Below are 17,654 nucleotides of genomic sequence, written 5' to 3'. Positions count from 1 at the left end.
ATCCACTTTTGTTTGGACCAAAACCAGTATTGTACAAAGTATTAGTATATATTTTTCTATTGCTTGTTTAAATGGACTAGGGTGACTTTGGATAATAAGGAAGTCGATTTCATTTTAAAGCCATGATTGTTACTGGATGAGTAATAAAATAAGATCCATGGGTAATTGCCATCAATAAAACTATAATATGTAATTAACATGTTATGAGTTCTTTCCCACATAACAATAGGGTGCATTTTGGCAGGAGAGTTAATGTTTTATAAGGAGCTAGTACACCTGAATGAGAAGATTGTGAACACATACGATTTCATGTACGAAAATAGGTTTATTTATTTTTTATAACAGAACATGTCAAAGGCGCATTGGCCACTTTGCGTAACAAAATATGGTAAAAATAGGCCTACCTAACAGTGAACAAGAACGTTGGATATATTTTCTACATACATATTTACAGATTGATTTAACTATTTTCTACTCCACAGCCCACCGGTATTTCGGCACTACTTCGTTGCGCTGTGGGCAGTATCGGCGCGTGTGAGCTTTGTCTCCGGTGGCGGCACACATAGGACAAATGTAGGTCCTCAGAATGGGGCAGATGACTTTGCCGTCTTTGGATTTCAGTTTGTGGCTCCGGTAGATCTCTGCCGTTTCTCCATTTTGCTTGCAGAAGCCGCAGTAATCGCCGGAAGCCATGCTGTGGCTCGTGTTGTCTGAAATGCTGCTTGCAGAACTCAGGCTCTCAGTCCCGATCGAGTTCAGACGAAACCACGGTTGCTCCTGGCGACCGGTCTGGTCCTCGGCGTCCGGTACTTGCTCCTTCAGCTGGGTATAGGAGGTCTCTGTCCGATCTGCGACGTCACACAGTTTCTCCAGCAGCCTCCCTAGGTTCATGTAGTCATGCCACATGTCGAAATAATGGGTCGGGGGCGGGGCGAGGCTGCTCTCCTCAGCGATGAGGTTTCTTTGCATTGTAATCTTCGCGAAAATCATGTACAGGCGTCTGGAACTCCACATCAATAATGTCTGTGGCCTGGATGCATTCCAGCAATTTATAGTAGCCTAGTGGCCCGGGCCAAACATTTTAACAATGTAGCTTGTCTGTCTGGTCGAAAAGGGGCGGCATTTGCGAAGTGTGTTGTCTGTCCCAAGGGACTGGCCCCAGCCAGGTGGTAAACATTGCCACGTGCAGTTTGTTATTGTTTTGACATGAACTTTTTCAAGTGCAACACATGAGTAGATGTTGAGCTGTCTGTCAGAGAGAATGAAAGGTTTAACGGTTATTCTGTTTGACGTTGATGTGCCGTAATCCCTCTTTCCGCATTATAGTTCTGCAGTGTTTGAACACAGATTTTTTACATTGTACACCAAACAAGGAAGCGTCTATGCAGATTTGTATATTTATATCTGTAGGACAATTTTATTTTATTATACCAATATTGTGTCGCTTTATAGGGTTTTGGTAAATCACAGGTAAAATCTGATTTGAGTGGTCCCTGTTGTCAATTCACATTGTTTTCCTTAATGAATTGTTTTCTAAGTTATATGAACAATAACCTACAGTCGTATGCATTTAAAGCCAAACTTGTGTAGGAAATGCTTCAACTGTGCATTGGGGATGGAATTCCTGATTATTACAGCAAATGTGTAAATATGTTAGCTATATGAATGGAGTGCTCAGTAAGGCCATGAGGGTTTAAACTTTAAAGGTCAATGGGTATCTTCTTGATGTTGTTTTGCAGCTGCACATGGAGCCTCATATGTCTAGACGGAGGATGTCTAGACTGAAACTTATCACGTTTAGGCTCCTTAGCGTTTTGACTGCATGCAAACCCTCATGTATTCTCCAACAGCTGCATGTTTAAAAAAAAAACATTTTTAGTCATTTAGCAGACGCTCTTATCCAGAGCGACTTACAGGAGCAATTAGGGTTAAGTGCCTTGCTCAAGGGCACATCGACAGATTTTTCACCTAGTCGGCTCGGGATTAGAACCAGCGACCTTTCGGTTACTGGCACAACGCTCTTAACCACTAAGACACCTGCCGCCCCGCATGTGTTACTTACATTGACACAGTTGGCCAGTACAAATGCAAACATTGTACTCTGTGGTAGTGACGGTGCAACATTCTGTTTAACATTATACAATATGTTTACTGGCTCACTTGGGATGTCAGAAATTGTTGTTTTGTCACAGACTGTAAAGCTCCAAAGGAGGATTCCAAGTGATTCTGAAGAGTTCTGAAATTTCCCACATTTCACTTTTAATGTTTGCTAATAAGCTGCTGAAGGTTCAAGCTCTTTGCTATATGCTTCTGTCATTTTCATCCTTTTGAATTCATCATGTGGTAAGTGATGTATTTTGGAAGTGGTTTAATGCATTCTCCTGTTAGTAAAGGCTTAATATCATTTTAGGCACTGACTGTGAAATCTGAAAAATGTATTATTTTACTCTAAGAAGTGGACATTAAGAAGCCAGTGTTGGTCCAAATTGCACAAAAATGACACCCTTTTAGCTTTTTTTTAGGTCCCGTGTAGCTCCGTTGGTAGAGCATGGCGTTTGCAACGGCAGGGTTGTGTGTTCGATTCCCACAGGGGGCCAGTATGAAAATGTATGCACTCACTAAGTCGCTCTGGATAAGAGCGTCTGCTAAATGACTAAAATGTAAGTCAATAATTGTCCATTTGGTAGAATTTGAAAAATGCAAGACAACACTGAACAAAAATATAAACTCAACATGTAAAGTGCTGGTTCCATGAGCTGAAATAAAAGATCCCAGAAATGTTCCATACGCATATAAATCTTATTTCTCTCCAATTTTGTGCACAAAAAAGGCCACTCTAAAATGTAAATGTCGTTTTAGAGAATTTGGCTGCACAACCAACTGGCCTCACAACCGCAGACCACGTGTAACCACGCCAGCCCATGACCTCCACATCCGGCTTCTTCACCTGCAGGATCATCTGAGACCAGCCACCCGGACAGCTGATGAAACAGGATTATTTCTGTCTGTAATGAAGTAATTTTTGTGGGGGAAACTCATTCTGATTGGCGAGGCCTGGCTGCCCAGTGGGTGGAAATCCACAGATTAGGGCCTAATGAATTTATTTCAATTAACTGATTTCCTTATATGAACTGTAACTCAGTCAAATAATTGAAATTGTTGCATGTTGTGTTTATATTTTTGTTCAGTATATATCCTCTAATAATTCCTCTCCAGGCATGAAACCAAGCTTTCTGAAGCCTGGCCTGAGGTACACCCAACCTGATTGGTCATTCAACAACAATCTGGTCACCAATAGATCAAAGCTGCAGAGGGCCTCAGCCTATCAGATCAACCAGGACCTTCACTTTACACGTGGATATGCTTCCACTCAGGTAAGGTAACAGTGTGGCTAGCCATTGGTTGTTACCCCAGCCCTTTTAGAGGAATACTTCGGCTCTCTTTTCAGTTTATAGGAATACACCCTTGCACACCTCACGTTCTAAAGGGGAAATCTCAAATCTAGCAGTTGTTCTGACAAAACAGCAGATCCAGTCTATATTAGGCAATGGCAAACGACCAATATATTACTTGGATTATATCCATGCTGGCTTTTGCAGGCTACCTGAGACAGATAGGTGGGAGGGCATACAGGCTGTCGCCAATTTATTAATGTCAATTTGCCTAAATGGGTAATGGAAACACTTACACCACTGTTTCTATCTACACAATACCATTAAATGGAAACCCACCGTAGCAGGCAATTGTCCCATCTATTTTCAATGCAAACTTTGTAAATGTCGACTAAAAATCACTGGACAAGTTAATGGAAACATAGCTACTGAGAGCTTTTGAGTAGGGCTTTGAGAGGAATTACTTTGCTGTGCACCCACTGCGGTCTCGTTCAATACCTAGTAACATATTCATCATCAGTGTGTTTGCCTTTTTTGTAGTTTGTTGCCCTGAATAAATGTGTAGTTTGCTAGATACTGTAACAGTAGACGTTCACCAAACAGATGTTCATCATCACGGTTTTATTTTCTCATTTAAATATCAACCTATTGTCCTAAAAGTCTCCCTCCTTCCCATTTCTCTCTCCCTCCTCTATTATCTCCACCCTTCTCTCCTCTTTCTGTTCACGAGCAGCAGTCAGGCCTGATTAGTCGAGTGACAGACACAGTCAAGAGCATCGTTCCTTCTTGGCTGCAGAAATACTTCAGGAACGGGGAGGCTGCAGAAGGGGGAGGGGGCCATGGTGGGGGGAGGAGCCGAATAGCCAGGCCCCTCCCCTAATGACAGCGAGGAGGTAGACCCCCTTCCTGATGGACGGGACTCTGCAGAGCCCGGTAGCAGCAATACAGGTGAGCAGATATGGTATAATATACAGTATATCAGATATATTTATGACATATGGCAGAGATCTAGCCCATTGGTGCTGTATTATATTTTTAGATATTTAATCCTTTGTTTTTGGATTGTTTAGCCTAATTCCAGTATTTGAACTTGCCTTGGGACCTCAGTGCAATTTTGAAGCTCAAAATATGGATCAACCCATCTTAACCCTAGTCATTTCAACCCATCTTAACCTCCAGAGCCTTCGACAAGCAGGGCATCCCTGAACTTCCAGGATGTTCTGTTGAGGCCCCCTCAACCGCACCCACCTCCACTTCCCCTCCCTGGACGCCTCCCCGGCCCTGCGGGGCCCAGCTCCCCTGTTCTCCGAGCCCTCCACCTCCTCCGCCCCTTTCTCCGGGGGCCCCTTCGCTGGGGGCCTCGTCCAGCTTCACCCTGGTCAAAGAGATCAAGGACAACAGCTCCCAGCACGAGGACGACAACATCTCCACCACCAGCGGCTTCTCATCACGCGCATCAGAAAAAGGTAGTGTGTTTTGTGGATTGTGTGTGTGGAAAGTACTCAATCACATTTTGGCCACGAGCAATCCTGTTGAGGTCTAGAGTCAGCAGAATATATTTTAATGGTAGGAAGTGGCTGTGGGAAATAATTTCCCAAATTTTGAATATAACATTTTAGTATGCGTAGACAGTATTGCTGAAATTCAGTCCTTTGTTACATAGATGCATGACACAAGTTTGATTAATCACACAAAAATGTCTCTTCTCTGTCCCCAGATGTACCGAACTTTAAGACCACGTCGCTACCCCCAGCTCTGGTCTCCGGAGATGGACCGGACCCACTCTGGGCCCCAGCAGTCCCAGTCCAGTCTCAAAAGCCTGCGTTCAACCTGTCTGTCTTTGGGACTTCCTCCACTGTGAGTGTCAGTCAGTCAAGTCAGTCCTCCACTGTGAGTGCCAGTCTAGAGTCCGCAAACTCTACTCGCTTTGCTACCGATGTTAAATTGATTTACTTCGACCAGTTGCAATAATGACAGCTAATAATTTACCCAAATTCTTTACAGGAAAACCTGCATGCATGCATACATACACGTGGCTTGGAAACTTGCTGGTGCTGCATTATGATTGTGTTTGATATTCGGCCTCCATGTTTTTCTTCTCCGCTAGTCTACGTTGAACAGTTCAGTGCTGAACTCCAGTCAGTTGGGGGATTCCCCCTTCTACCCAGGGAAGACTACCTACGGGGGAGCGGCTGCTGTTAGAACAGGCCGCTCACGCACAGCCACACCTTACCAGGTAAGCTCCCCACTCCACTACAACTCACAAGTGTTTCCCCTATTGATTCCCCCCAAAAAAAAAGCTATATTCTGGGCTGCCAGCACCAACAATTTCATTTCAAACAGATAGTAGATATGATGTTAGTCAGGGGAAATAGAGCTGTGATGCCCTGTGCTGAATAATAACAGATAGTAGATATTATGTTAGTCAGGGGAAATGCAGCTGCAGAGTTCAGAAATCTGCATTTTAAACCATTTCACTTGCGTTTTTATATTGAAAGGCAAGTGTGTTTTTTTGTTGTTGCCTCAATTGAGTGATCAGCAGCATGCATCTATAGTTTTCCATAAGAGAAAATACATTAGTGCAACACATTTGGCAGACAATAGCTTGATTTTCATTGGATGACAGCAGAAGTGCAACACTATTTGGCTAGCAGCCACACCAGTAAATGAGCATTTTTGCAAAAACCATTTCTAATGTTTATCATAGAAAGAATGTAGCCAGCTACTATTCCTAATGTTTTGCTTGAAGTTAATCTTGCATTTTACCAGAGAAAAGTAGACTGGCTACACTGAGAAAAGTAGACTGGCTACACTGAGAAAAGTAGCTCCACATCAGTCAGAGCGCTGTCTGCTGATAGAACGCCCGTTTGTGAATTCTCATCCGAGTGGAGAAGTGCAACTGAAGCACAAAATTAGTCTGATTCTGGGCAGAAATTACAGTAAGAAGCATTTTTAGATCGGCATTTACAAAACACAGCAAGATATCTTATGTATTTTATCATTTTTTTCCGTGGAAACACAACCCCTGAGCTGTTTGATGCTCTGCATTTCCACCAGTGCTATTTCATTAACTTGGCATTCATTCAAACCATGTTTGCCGTTAATCACTTTGTGGTAATTGGGTTTGTAAAAAGTGCTTCTCTATGTAAATAGAATGTTATTGATGGATGTGTATTTTCCCCTCTAGGCTCCATTGCGGAGACAGATCAAGGCCAAGCCTGCTGGGGCTCAGCCCTGTGGGGTGACCAGCGCTACCGCCCGACGCATCCTACAGTCCCTGGAGCGCATGTCCAGCCCCCTCGCTGTGCGTACCAATAAAGTTGTTTACGTTGAATTAAATATGGAACCCTCAGATTCGCATGAACAGGGGCCATTTCAGCTTGGCACAATGGCTACAGAACCGTCTGATAGAGATGTGTTGTATAGATCCTCTGTGTATATAGTATTAGTGTCAGCTGTTAGGCCTGCATTTCTTTATTTCTGGAGAAGCCATTTGAAGTGGTGAATCCGCACAAGGAAATAATGTATACATTTCAACCAGTGGAGGCTGCTGTGGGGAGAACGGCTCATAATAATGGCTGGATGGAGCGAATGGAATGGTATCAAACACATGGAAACCATGGAAACCATGTGTTTGATGTTGTTGATACCTTTCCACCTACTCCGCTCCAGTCATTACCACGAGCCCGTCCTCCCCAATTAAGGTACCACCAACCTCCTGTGGTGTCAACATGGCTATCAAGCTATGGGAAATGTCTCTGTAGAAAGTTATTTATGTTAACAAATGCATCATTTGTTTGTTTGTGTTTAACAGGATGCCAAGAGAATCCCCTCTACAGTGTCCTCTCCCTTGTCAACAGTATGTGTTATGAATTTCTCTTTTTTTAAATTCTCAATGGTCGTCATTGTTACTTAGCTCACATTTCTTTCTCTTATGTCCTGCAGTCCCTGGATGGCAGCACTCTAGACCGTTCACATTTCCAGGCCCAAAAAAAACGGGTAAGTGTTTGTAAGAGACACCGACCCTTTATCGTGGACATTTTGCTGATATCGTTCATTACGATAAATAACCTATAGGACCCTTCTAGAGAAAGGTTTGAAATTAAATACGTTTGTTAATATGGGTGATTGTGAATGGGACAATTGATAGCGACCACAGTCAAAAGCCCTATTCGGACGGGATTACTTTGCTGTGGGAGGTCGGGTAATGTATGTGCACGAGCACAAAACACCACATCTGTGGTTTTAGTCCCGGCCGAATCTGCCATGTCAGTAATGCTTAAATGGCAGGAGAGTAACAATTCCAGCCAGAATAACCTACTGTTTTTTGGCGAACTCCAAGGTCCTCTGATAATACTAGTCCCGTGTGAATCGACATCCCTGTGTTTTGAGAGAAATGTGTGAAGGCTGGGGGAGCATTTAGGACGTACTGCGATCGCTAAAATATTCAAATGATTATGAGCACACTTCCTCATTTGAAATATTATGGCGACACTATACCAAAGATGGTTTGGTATGGTTTAGACATTTGGGAACCAAGCTCGAGTTATCAGTGTAGCCCTGTTATCACCTAGAAAAAAACCTCCAGGCTTCCGTCATAACTGTCAATTTATTGAAAGAAAGGTAAGAATTACAGGGGGCAGTTTGGAAAAACTAATCCTGTCCGAATCGTCCTCTGGAATAACGGACATTCTTGAGTAATAATTACATAACCAACGTTCTCTAGTAATAATAGTCTTGTGCGAAAAGGGCTAAAGTAGTAGTAGTAATTTTAAGGGTAATATTTAAAAAAATACCTGGTGCACATTGTTATAAACGTATCGTTCTAGTTATTGTGGTAATTCAGTCAATTTATCGGGATATGGATTTTGGTCCATATTGCCCAGCTAGTGTTTATCTTCAAAACCCAATACAATATCTCTTGACACTGACAGCTGACATTATGGCATTTCAAACCTGGGAAAGAAGGTAGTACCGGAGGCTGTCTAGTGCTCACTTTATAGCCAGACACTCCTTCTCCATGGTTGAATACCTGGTTTCCCTGGGCAAGTGCTTCCGACTCAGGTACAGCACTGGGAGCTCCTCTCATGGCTCCCCTTGGGGCAGTAGAGCTCCAATTCCCACAGCTGACGCGTCCACCTGTACGAGAAACCTCTTCTGAAAATCAGGGCTCTGGAGAACGGGATGAGCACAGGTGTTTTTTCAGCGTCATGAACGCTTCCTCACACTCCTCAGTCCACTTCACAGGGTTGCTTGCCACCTTTTTGAGGTGAGGTTGATCAGGGGAACTGCGATGGTGGAGAACTGGGGAATGAATCTCCGGTACCACCCTGCCAGACCTAGGAAAGACTTCACCTGTGTCTTGGTTCTGCGTTCAGGGCTGTTCCTAAAGGACTCCACTTTTTCCACCTGAGGCCGAACTTTACTTTTACCCAGCTGGCAACCTAGGTACTATGTCTCCTGTTTTACCCACTCACACTTCAGGAGGTTAAGCCTGAGGCTTGCATCATGGATCTTCCCCAGGACTCTGCTAAGACCCTGTATGTGCTCCTCCCAGGAGTGGCTGTAGATCACCACGTCATCCAACTAGGCAGCACAGCAATCGTCACAGTCCTGGAGGACCTTGTCCATGAGCCTCTGGAAAGTCGCAGGGGCCTCATGAAGCCCAAACTGCATAACCTTGAACTGGAACAGGCCCATCAGCATCTGGAAGGCAGTGTAGGCCTTGGACTGTTCGTCCAGGGGCACCTGCCAGTACCCTTTGCAGAGATCCAACGTGGTGATGTGATGAGCTCCACCTATTCTCTTCAGTAAGTCGTCAATGTGGGACATGGGGTAGGCATCAAACTGGGAGATGGCATTCACCTTACGGAAGTCCATGCAGACACGCAAAGAGCCATCCTTCTTTAGGGTGGATGACAATGGGGCTGCTCCATTCTCTTGACGATGGTTCGACAACATCCATCTATATTATGGTGTGGACCTTTTCCTTGAGGGATACCACCAGCCTCTCAGGCACACGGTAAGGATGCTGGCGCACAGGGTTCTGGTCAGGTTTCAAACGGATGATGTGTTCAAGGACATGCAAACACTTTGGTACGATGAAGATTTGGCACATGCAATTATATTCAAACCTCTGGGGTTTTATTTGACCAGATTAACCCAGCTGTTGATAATGGCCATATATGGATTGGAGAGCTGAGAATAAAATTTGAGCGTTTTAAATTTTTGTATGCGTGTGTACATGGGACATGTTGTTTTGAGTATTTATCTGACTTTTCTGTGTTCCCCTACAGCTGGACTCTCCCCTCCCACCAGTCCAGAGGCTGGTGATCCCAGCATCAGCGTCGGTGTCTGGGAACCGCTCAATGTCCTTCAGGCCCTCTCTGATCCCCGGGTGCCTAACCCGAACCCCCCAGAGACACGGTGAGGACCCCCACCTCCACATTAGTCAGCTAATGGCTTCTACGCATCCATACAACTACAGACAGCTAACTATCGATGATGTGTTGAAGTCTTCCCCCAACTCCGACTAACTGTCCATAGATGTTTCTGCATGTTGAATCGGGACCAACTACGATGTCCAGCAACTAGGGCTGGGCCATATATCAAGTTAATTCAATTAATTTGAATTAATGTTCTGAATGCCCGTATCACAATAATTATTGGTTTGTTTTTATGAGCGTTCTATGTCTTTTTGGTCTCGTCTCCTTCTTTGCTGTGTGCACTTTGCACCTTCCCACTCGCACACAGACTCCAAGCCCCTGCCACTCATCACGACAAAATATAACTTCTTCCTCTGACAACAGGCAGTTTAAACACGCTATTTGCATTTGAGGTTTGGTTCAACAGAATCGGTCATATGGAGACCGAAACACTTAGACATTATTTTACTATAATGGACGAGAACTGAACCTTTCTAACGACCCTTTTTGTGTCTCCACCCCCGACATGTATAACAGAGCAGGCCCTACTAAAACGAGAGCATCAATGAACATGATTGTGGGAAATGAATGCTCAGTTTGTCGCGCGCATGTACCACGCACCGCTAGCAGCATTTTATAATAATAATAATATTGTTAGGCCTACTGCTGCTAGGTAGCTCTCTCTCTGCTCTTCCCCTCCCCTCTGTTTGTCCTTGATTGCAGGAGTGAAGTCTGGTGTGCGGGAGTCAGGGTTCCAGCTGCAGCTCATTCACCATAATCACCTCAGCCCTTTAAGACCCGGTCAAACTTGCCACTCATCGTCAGATCATAGTCAAGACAACCATGTTAGTCTCGCTGCCGACTCAACCTGTCTGTTTTCGCTCTTGTGTTTTTTGGACTGTTTATTTACTTTTTCTCCTGTGCCACAGATATTTGGAACCTGACTCCTGCCTCCGCTTCACTCCTGCCACCACCATCCTGCTCTCCACTATCGGACCTCTCCTTTGGACTCCCCACGGACACTAGGACATTACGGTACCACACCTGCCCTGACCTGGATCTGTACCCTCACTGTAACCTGGACTTGCTCTTCCCCATTTATTGGAAACCTGGACTATTGAACATTATAATAAACCTGTTAAAACTTCTCTGGCTTGGTGTACTTGTCTGCATTTGGGTTCTATCCAGTTAAATCATAACAGTATGATCTGACCAACATGAACCCAGCAGACAGTAGCTCGGATACCACCCCAGAGTGCACTCAAATTTGGACTGCCATAGCCAATCAGGGCATTTTACTTGGCCGACATGATACCCTGTTTAAGACGATTGCTGAGGACAGTCAGGTGCTGCTTAATCAGGTTCAATTACTCACCAGTCAAGTGTCTGCCCTTACTACCCCTTCAGCCCAGATCAGAGAGCCTTTTGTTCCTGCTCCAGAGCGCTATGACGGGAACATGGGAACCTGTGGCGAGTTTTTGACTCAATGCTCGTTAGTGTTTGAACAACAGCCCCTCACCTACGCCTCAGAAAGAGCCCGTATTGCCTACCTTATCAACTCTACTAGCGGTTCCGCTCGTGCCTGGGGATCCGCGGTCTGGGAGAGTCAGTCGGACATTTGCAACGTTTACGTGGCCTTCACCACGGAGATGAGGAAGGTTTTTGACCACCCCGTACGAGGCAAGGAGGCTGCGAAACGGTTGTTTTCTCTTCGGCAGGGGGTACGTAGTGTGGCGGAGATGGCAGTGGAGTTTCGGACTTTAGCAGCAGTGAGTGGTTGGAATGACGAGGCATTACAAGGAGTGTTCATCAATGCTTTGTCTGAGACTTTAAAGGATGAATTGGTGTCATATGATGAATCGCCTACGCTGGATAATCTTATTTCACTCACTATCAGGTTGGATAATCGGATTCGGGAGCGCCGCCGGGAGAGGAGTGTCTGTCATCAACAAACTCCTCCCTGCATCTTCCCTACGGAGAAAGCCGTGTCTTCCCGAGTCGATACGAGGAGCACTGAACCCGAAGCCATGGAGGTGGGTCGTGCACGGTTGTCCTCAGAGGAGCGTGCACGTCGTATTCAGGCTCGGGTCTGCCTGTATTGTGGAGAAGCTGGTCATTTCGTTCCTTCCTGCCCAGTTCGTCCGGGGAAAAGGCCCGGCTCATCATTAATGGGAGAAGTTTTGGTGAGCCGAGCAGCGGATTCTTCCTCTTCTCCCCGCATTCTGCTCCAGGCATCCCTCCAGTGGCAGTCTCAGAATTTCTCGGTTAGTGCGCTGATTGACTCTGGTGCCGACGAAAGCTTTTTGGATAGAGAGTGGGCTCAACAGATGGATTTGGAGACTGTTCCTATGGACTGTCCGCTGCAGGCTAAGGGTCTAAATGGACAATTGTTGACCCGTATTACCCATCAGACTGTTCCTGTGTGTCTTAGAGTGTCGGGAAATCATCAGGAGAACATTCAATTCCATATTATCGACTGCCCACAGACCCCCTGGTCCTTGGTATCCCCTGGCTCATAAGACACAATCCACACATTGATTGGGTGACAGGTAGCATTGTTTCATGGAGCACTTTTTGTCATGTGAATTGTTTGTGTTCTGCTCAGACTCCTGCCAGTACTGTGCCTCAACCTCCACTGGAGTCCATGGATCTTTCTGCTGTTCCTGACGCGTATCATGACCTGGCATCCGTTTTCTGCAAACACAGAGCTACTTCTCTTCCTCCTCACCGGCCTTATGACTGCGCCATTGACCTCCAGCCAGGAGCCCCGCTCCCCAGCAGTCGCCTGTACAATCTCTCCCGGCCGGAGACGGAGGCTATGGAGAACTACATTCGGGACTCCTTGGCGGCAGGTATTATGCGTCCTTCCTCGTCACCTGTAGGAGCAGGATTCTTTTTTGTTGCTAAGAAGGATAAGACCCTCAGACCCTGTATTGATTACTGTGGACTTAACAATATCACCATTAAGAACAAGTATTCTCTGCCTTTGATTAATTCTGCTTTTCCCCTCCTTCATGGTGCTACCATCTTTACGAAACTTGATCTACGAAATGCGTATCACCTGGTGCGCATTCGTAAAGGTGATGAATGGAAGACTGCCTTCAACACACCCTTGGGACATTTTGAGTATCTGGTCATGCCTTTTGGTTTGTCTAATGCCCCTGCTGTTTTTCAGGCACTCGTGAATGATGTCCTTCGGGACATGTTGAATCGTTTTGTTTTTGTCTATCTGGATGATATCCTGATTTTCTCAGAGTCCTCCCAGGAACATGAACTACATGTGCGCCAGGTGTTGCAAAGGTTGTTGGAGAACAAACTATTTGTGAAGATGGAGAAATGTGAATTTCATGTGTCTGAGACCTCTTTTTGGGTTACATAATCGCTCAGGGGGAGTTGCGGATGGACCCAGCTAAGATCTCTGCAGTCACGGACTGGCCAGCCCCCTCCACCCGCAAGCAACTTCAACGATTCCTGGGGTTTGCGAACTTCTACAGGAGGTTCATCAAGGACTACAGCCGCATTGCGGCACCACTCACCGCTCTCACCTCCATCTCACTACCGTTCGCTTGGAATGAAGGGGGCCGAATCAGCGTTCGAAGAACTGAAACATCGCTTCGCCTCGGCTCCCATTCTGATGCAGCCGGACCCAGACCGCCAGTTTGTCGTGGAGGTGGATGCATCTGACACTGGGGTAGGTGCGGTTTTGTCACAACGTTTTCCTGAAGATAACAAACTGCATCCCTGTGCTTTTCTTTCACGGAAGCTTTCTCAGGCAGAGAGGAATTATGATGTTGGCAATCGTGAACTGCTCGCCGTTAAGCTGGCTCTCGAGGAGTGGCGGCATTGGTTGGGGGGGCGGAACAACCCTTCATCGTTTGGACGGATCACAAGAATCTGGCATACATCCAGTCAGCTAAGCAGCTCAATCCCCGTCAAGCCAGGTGGGCACTATTTTTGGGAGATTCAATTTTTCTCTGTCTTACCGTCCTGGGTCACGCAACGTCAAGCCTGACGCCCTGTCTCGTGTTCATTCTGCTGTTGATACTGGTAGTAACCCTGAACCCATCTTGCCTCCTACCTGCAGTATTGCGGCCATTACATGTGACATCGAAGGGATTGTTAGACAGGCTCAACATCATCAAGCTGACCCTGGGAGCGGTCCTCCTAACCGGTTGTTTGTCCCTGAGTCTGTTCGCTCCCAGGTACTTCAGTGGGCTCACTCGTCTCCCCTTACCTGTCACCCTGGAGTTACTCGGACCCTTGACTTTGTGCGACGGAAGTTCTGGTGGCCCAGGATGGAGGCGGACACTCGAGCCTTCATTGCTGCTTGTACGGTCTGTGCACGAAGTAAGAACTCCACCCAGGCCAGCGCTGGTCATCTACGACCTCTGCCAATACCCAGTCGGCCCTGGTCCCACATTGCTTTGGATTTTGTCACTGGACTTCCCCCCTCGTCTGGAAAGACTGTCATTCTTACTGTGATTGATCGTTTTTCTAAGTTTGCTAATTTTTTGGCCCTACCTAAACTGCCCACTGCCAGAGAGACGGCTGATATTTTGGTTGAACATGTGTTCCGCTCTCATGGTCTGCCCACTGATATTGTCTCCGACAGGGGTCCCCAGTTTGTCTCCCAGGTATGGAAAGCTTTCTGTAAAGCTTTGGGCATCACATCCAGCCTGTCCTCTGGATATCACCCCCAGACCAACGGGCAAGCCGAGAGAGCGAACCAGGAGATGGAGACCGCTCTCCGCTGTGTCACAGGGTCTAACCCTGGGTCTTGGAGCTCCATGCTCCCCTGGGTGGAATATGCTCATAACACCTTGACTAACGCTTCCTCTGGTTTGTCTCCCTTTCTGTGTGCTCTGGGTTATCAACCTCCCCTGTTCCCTTCTCAAGAGAGGGAACTGGCGGTACCTCGGTGCAGTCCCACATGCGCCGCTGCTTCAAGGTCTGGAGGAAGGCCAGGGTAGCTCTGTCCCGAGCTTCGTCATACATGCAGAGGCAAGCCAACCGTCACCGGTCCCAGGCTCCCGGTTACTCTCCTGGTCAAGAGGTATGGCTTAAGTCACGTGATCTTCCATTGAAAGTAGAATCTAAGAAGATGGCGCCGCGTTTTATAGGACCGTTCAAGATACTGTCTATTGTTAACCCCTGCGCGGTTAAGCTACAGCTTCCTGCCTCCCTACGGGTTCATTCCACTTTTCATGTATCCCAGATCAAGCCTGTGTCTGTCAGCCCTCTGTGCCCGCCCTCTCGTCCCCCTCCTCCGCCCCGGATCGTGGGTGGGGGTCCTGTCTACACTGTCCGGCGACTTCTGGATGTTCGCCGCCGGGGTCGTGGTTTCCATTACCTGGTGGATTGGGAGGGTTATGGTCCTGAGGAACGTTCCTGGGTGCCCAGGAGCTTCATTGTGGATCCTGCTCTGGTCCGTGAATTTCATCGGTTACATCCCCGATAAACCCTGTCGGCCGCCAGGTGGCGTCCGTAGAGGGGGGGGTACTGTTAGGCCTACTGCTGCTAGGTAGCTCTCTCTCTGCTCTTCCCCTCCCCTCTGTTTGTCCTTGATTGCAGGAGTGAAGTCTGGTGTGCGGGAGTCAGGGTTCCAGCTGCAGCTCATTCACCATAATCACCTCAGCCCTTTAAGACCCGGTCAAACTTGCCACTCATCGTCAGATCATAGTCAAGACAACCATGTTAGTCTCGCTGCCGACTCAACCTGTCTGTTTTCGCTCTTGTGTTTTTTGGACTGTTTATTTACTTTTTCTCCTGTGCCACAGATATTTGGAACCTGACTCCTGCCTCCGCTTCACTCCTGCCACCACCATCCTGCTCTCCACTATCGGACCTCTCCTTTGGACTCCCCACGGACACTAGGACATTACGGTACCACACCTGCCCTGACCTGGATCTGTACCCTCACTGTAACCTGGACTTGCTCTTCCCCATTTATTGGAAACCTGGACTATTGAACATTATAATAAACCTGTTAAAACTTCTCTGGCTTGGTGTACTTGTCTGCATTTGGGTTCTATCCAGTTAAATCATAACAAATATGCCATTTAGCAGATGCTTTTATCCAAAGCGACGTACAGTCATGCGTGCATAAATTTTTTTGTGTATGGGTGGTCCCGGGATCGAACCCACTACCTTGGCGTTACAAGCGCCGTGCTCTACCAGCTGAGCTACAGAGGACCACAGACTTTTCGCGCCAGCTGGCTAGTCTGTATTTTATAAGTGTGCAATGAGCATGAAAATACACTTTTTATATAAGGAATTTGCAACTCTTTCTCTGATAGAAGAATTTAAATGTTAAAAGTAGTGACTAAAAGTATTCCACCCTGAAACTATATAACGGTGTGAAATGTATTAGAATAATAAGACTATAATCTAGTAATGTGTGTGCGTAGGACAAGTTAAGGTTATGATGTTGTGTTACAATTTAGCAATATAAGTAGGAGTTAGGACAGACAACTTGTGACAACTGTGAAACCAATAATGGGAAATAGGCCTCCCAACTCAGGGAGGGGAGAAACTGTTAGGCTCTGAGAAGATTATGAAACATGTTGCAGAATTGAGATAACAAATATGTGTACAGTGGAAAAATACAGCCCGCCTAAAGTGGGTGGGATTTTCGTCTGACGTGTGTGTATAAAGGATGGGCTCTGAACTTGAGAGGCCAGAGCTCTCATGAATAAAGAAACTGATTCATTGCAGAAATTGGACTTTAATTCTCTAGTTTACATTTTAGTCATTTTAGCAGATGCTCTTATCCAGAGCAACTTACAGTTAGTGCATACATTATTATTTTATTTTTCATACTGGCCCCCGTGGGAATTGAACCCACAACCCTGGCGTGGCAAACACCATGCTCTACCAACTGAGCTACATCCCTGCCGGCCATTCCCTCCCCTACCCTGGACGACGCAGGGCCAATTATGCGCCGCCCCATGGGTCTCCCGGTCACGGCCGGCTACGACAGAGCCTGGATTCGAACCAGGATCTCTAGTGGCACAGCTAGCACTGCGATGCAGTGCCTTAGACCACTGCGCCACTCGGAAGACATTAATAGTTAATAATGAATTAAACAACCTCTGGGAATTATTCAAAGCTTGAGAAGTAGTTGACTTCAACCATTGAGATAACAAAATTCTCGTGACATTCTCATTCTGAGCAATAATAATAATCTTATCCAGGTAGGCCACTCCAAGTTGGTTATAAAGATTAGCTCTCTACTCACTAGCAGGTGGGCTTGTGTTTGATAGATTGTTTATGAGACCTGTGTTAATTTTGGCTCTGGTTATTTTTTTTTAAACAAAAATTGCATTTTCATAGACATACTTGAAAGCCAGATCAGTGATTTGCCAAAAAAAAAAATAATGCAGGTTAAACTATTTTGATAAAATAAATAAATAGGGATAATTTTACAAGCCCTGAATTCATTAGATTATTCCTGACTGTTTGAGTTGCAGTGTGTATTGACCTTAGACCACTGCGCCTCCACTATAGATCCTGGTTCGAATCCAGGCTCTGTCGTAGCCGGCCGCGACCGGGAGACCCATGGGGCGGCGCACAATTGGCCCAGGGTAGGGGAGGGAATGGCCGGCAGGGATGGCGTTTGCAATGCCAGGGTTGTGGGTTCGATTCCCATGGGGGGGCCAGTATGAAAAAAATAAAATAATAATGTATGCACTCACTAACTGTATGTCACTCTGGATAAGAGCGTCTGCTAAATGACTAAAATGTAAATGTAAACAAAGCTTATTTAGAGATAAAAATAAAGTATATTTATACTGTATATTGTGCATCACCCACAAGTTTGAAAAAATCGAGATATGAT

General features: G+C 46.1%; 1 protein-coding gene and 1 pseudogene across 1 annotated transcript; one reads left to right on the top strand and one right to left on the bottom strand.

The window, feature by feature from the left end:
- Positions 1 to 305: 305 nt before the first annotated feature.
- LOC121560745 (nanos homolog 2-like) lies at positions 306 to 1,909 on the bottom strand. The gene has a single exon (XM_041873666.2). It carries the CDS (start codon positions 1,012 to 1,014, stop codon positions 472 to 474), a length of 543 nt encoding a protein of 180 aa, XP_041729600.1. The 5' UTR covers positions 1,015 to 1,909; the 3' UTR covers positions 306 to 471.
- A 1,062-nt stretch (positions 1,910 to 2,971) lies between these two features.
- Positions 2,972 to 17,654, top strand: part of LOC121560748 — a 28,141-nt pseudogene continuing 13,458 nt past the window's right edge.

Source organism: Coregonus clupeaformis, chromosome 17 (genome assembly GCF_020615455.1).
Source record: "Coregonus clupeaformis isolate EN_2021a chromosome 17, ASM2061545v1, whole genome shotgun sequence".
Lineage (NCBI taxonomy): Eukaryota > Metazoa > Chordata > Actinopteri > Salmoniformes > Salmonidae > Coregonus > Coregonus clupeaformis.
The sequence above is the reverse complement of the archived record's forward strand: the minus strand, read 5'-3'. Positions and strand labels throughout refer to the sequence as shown.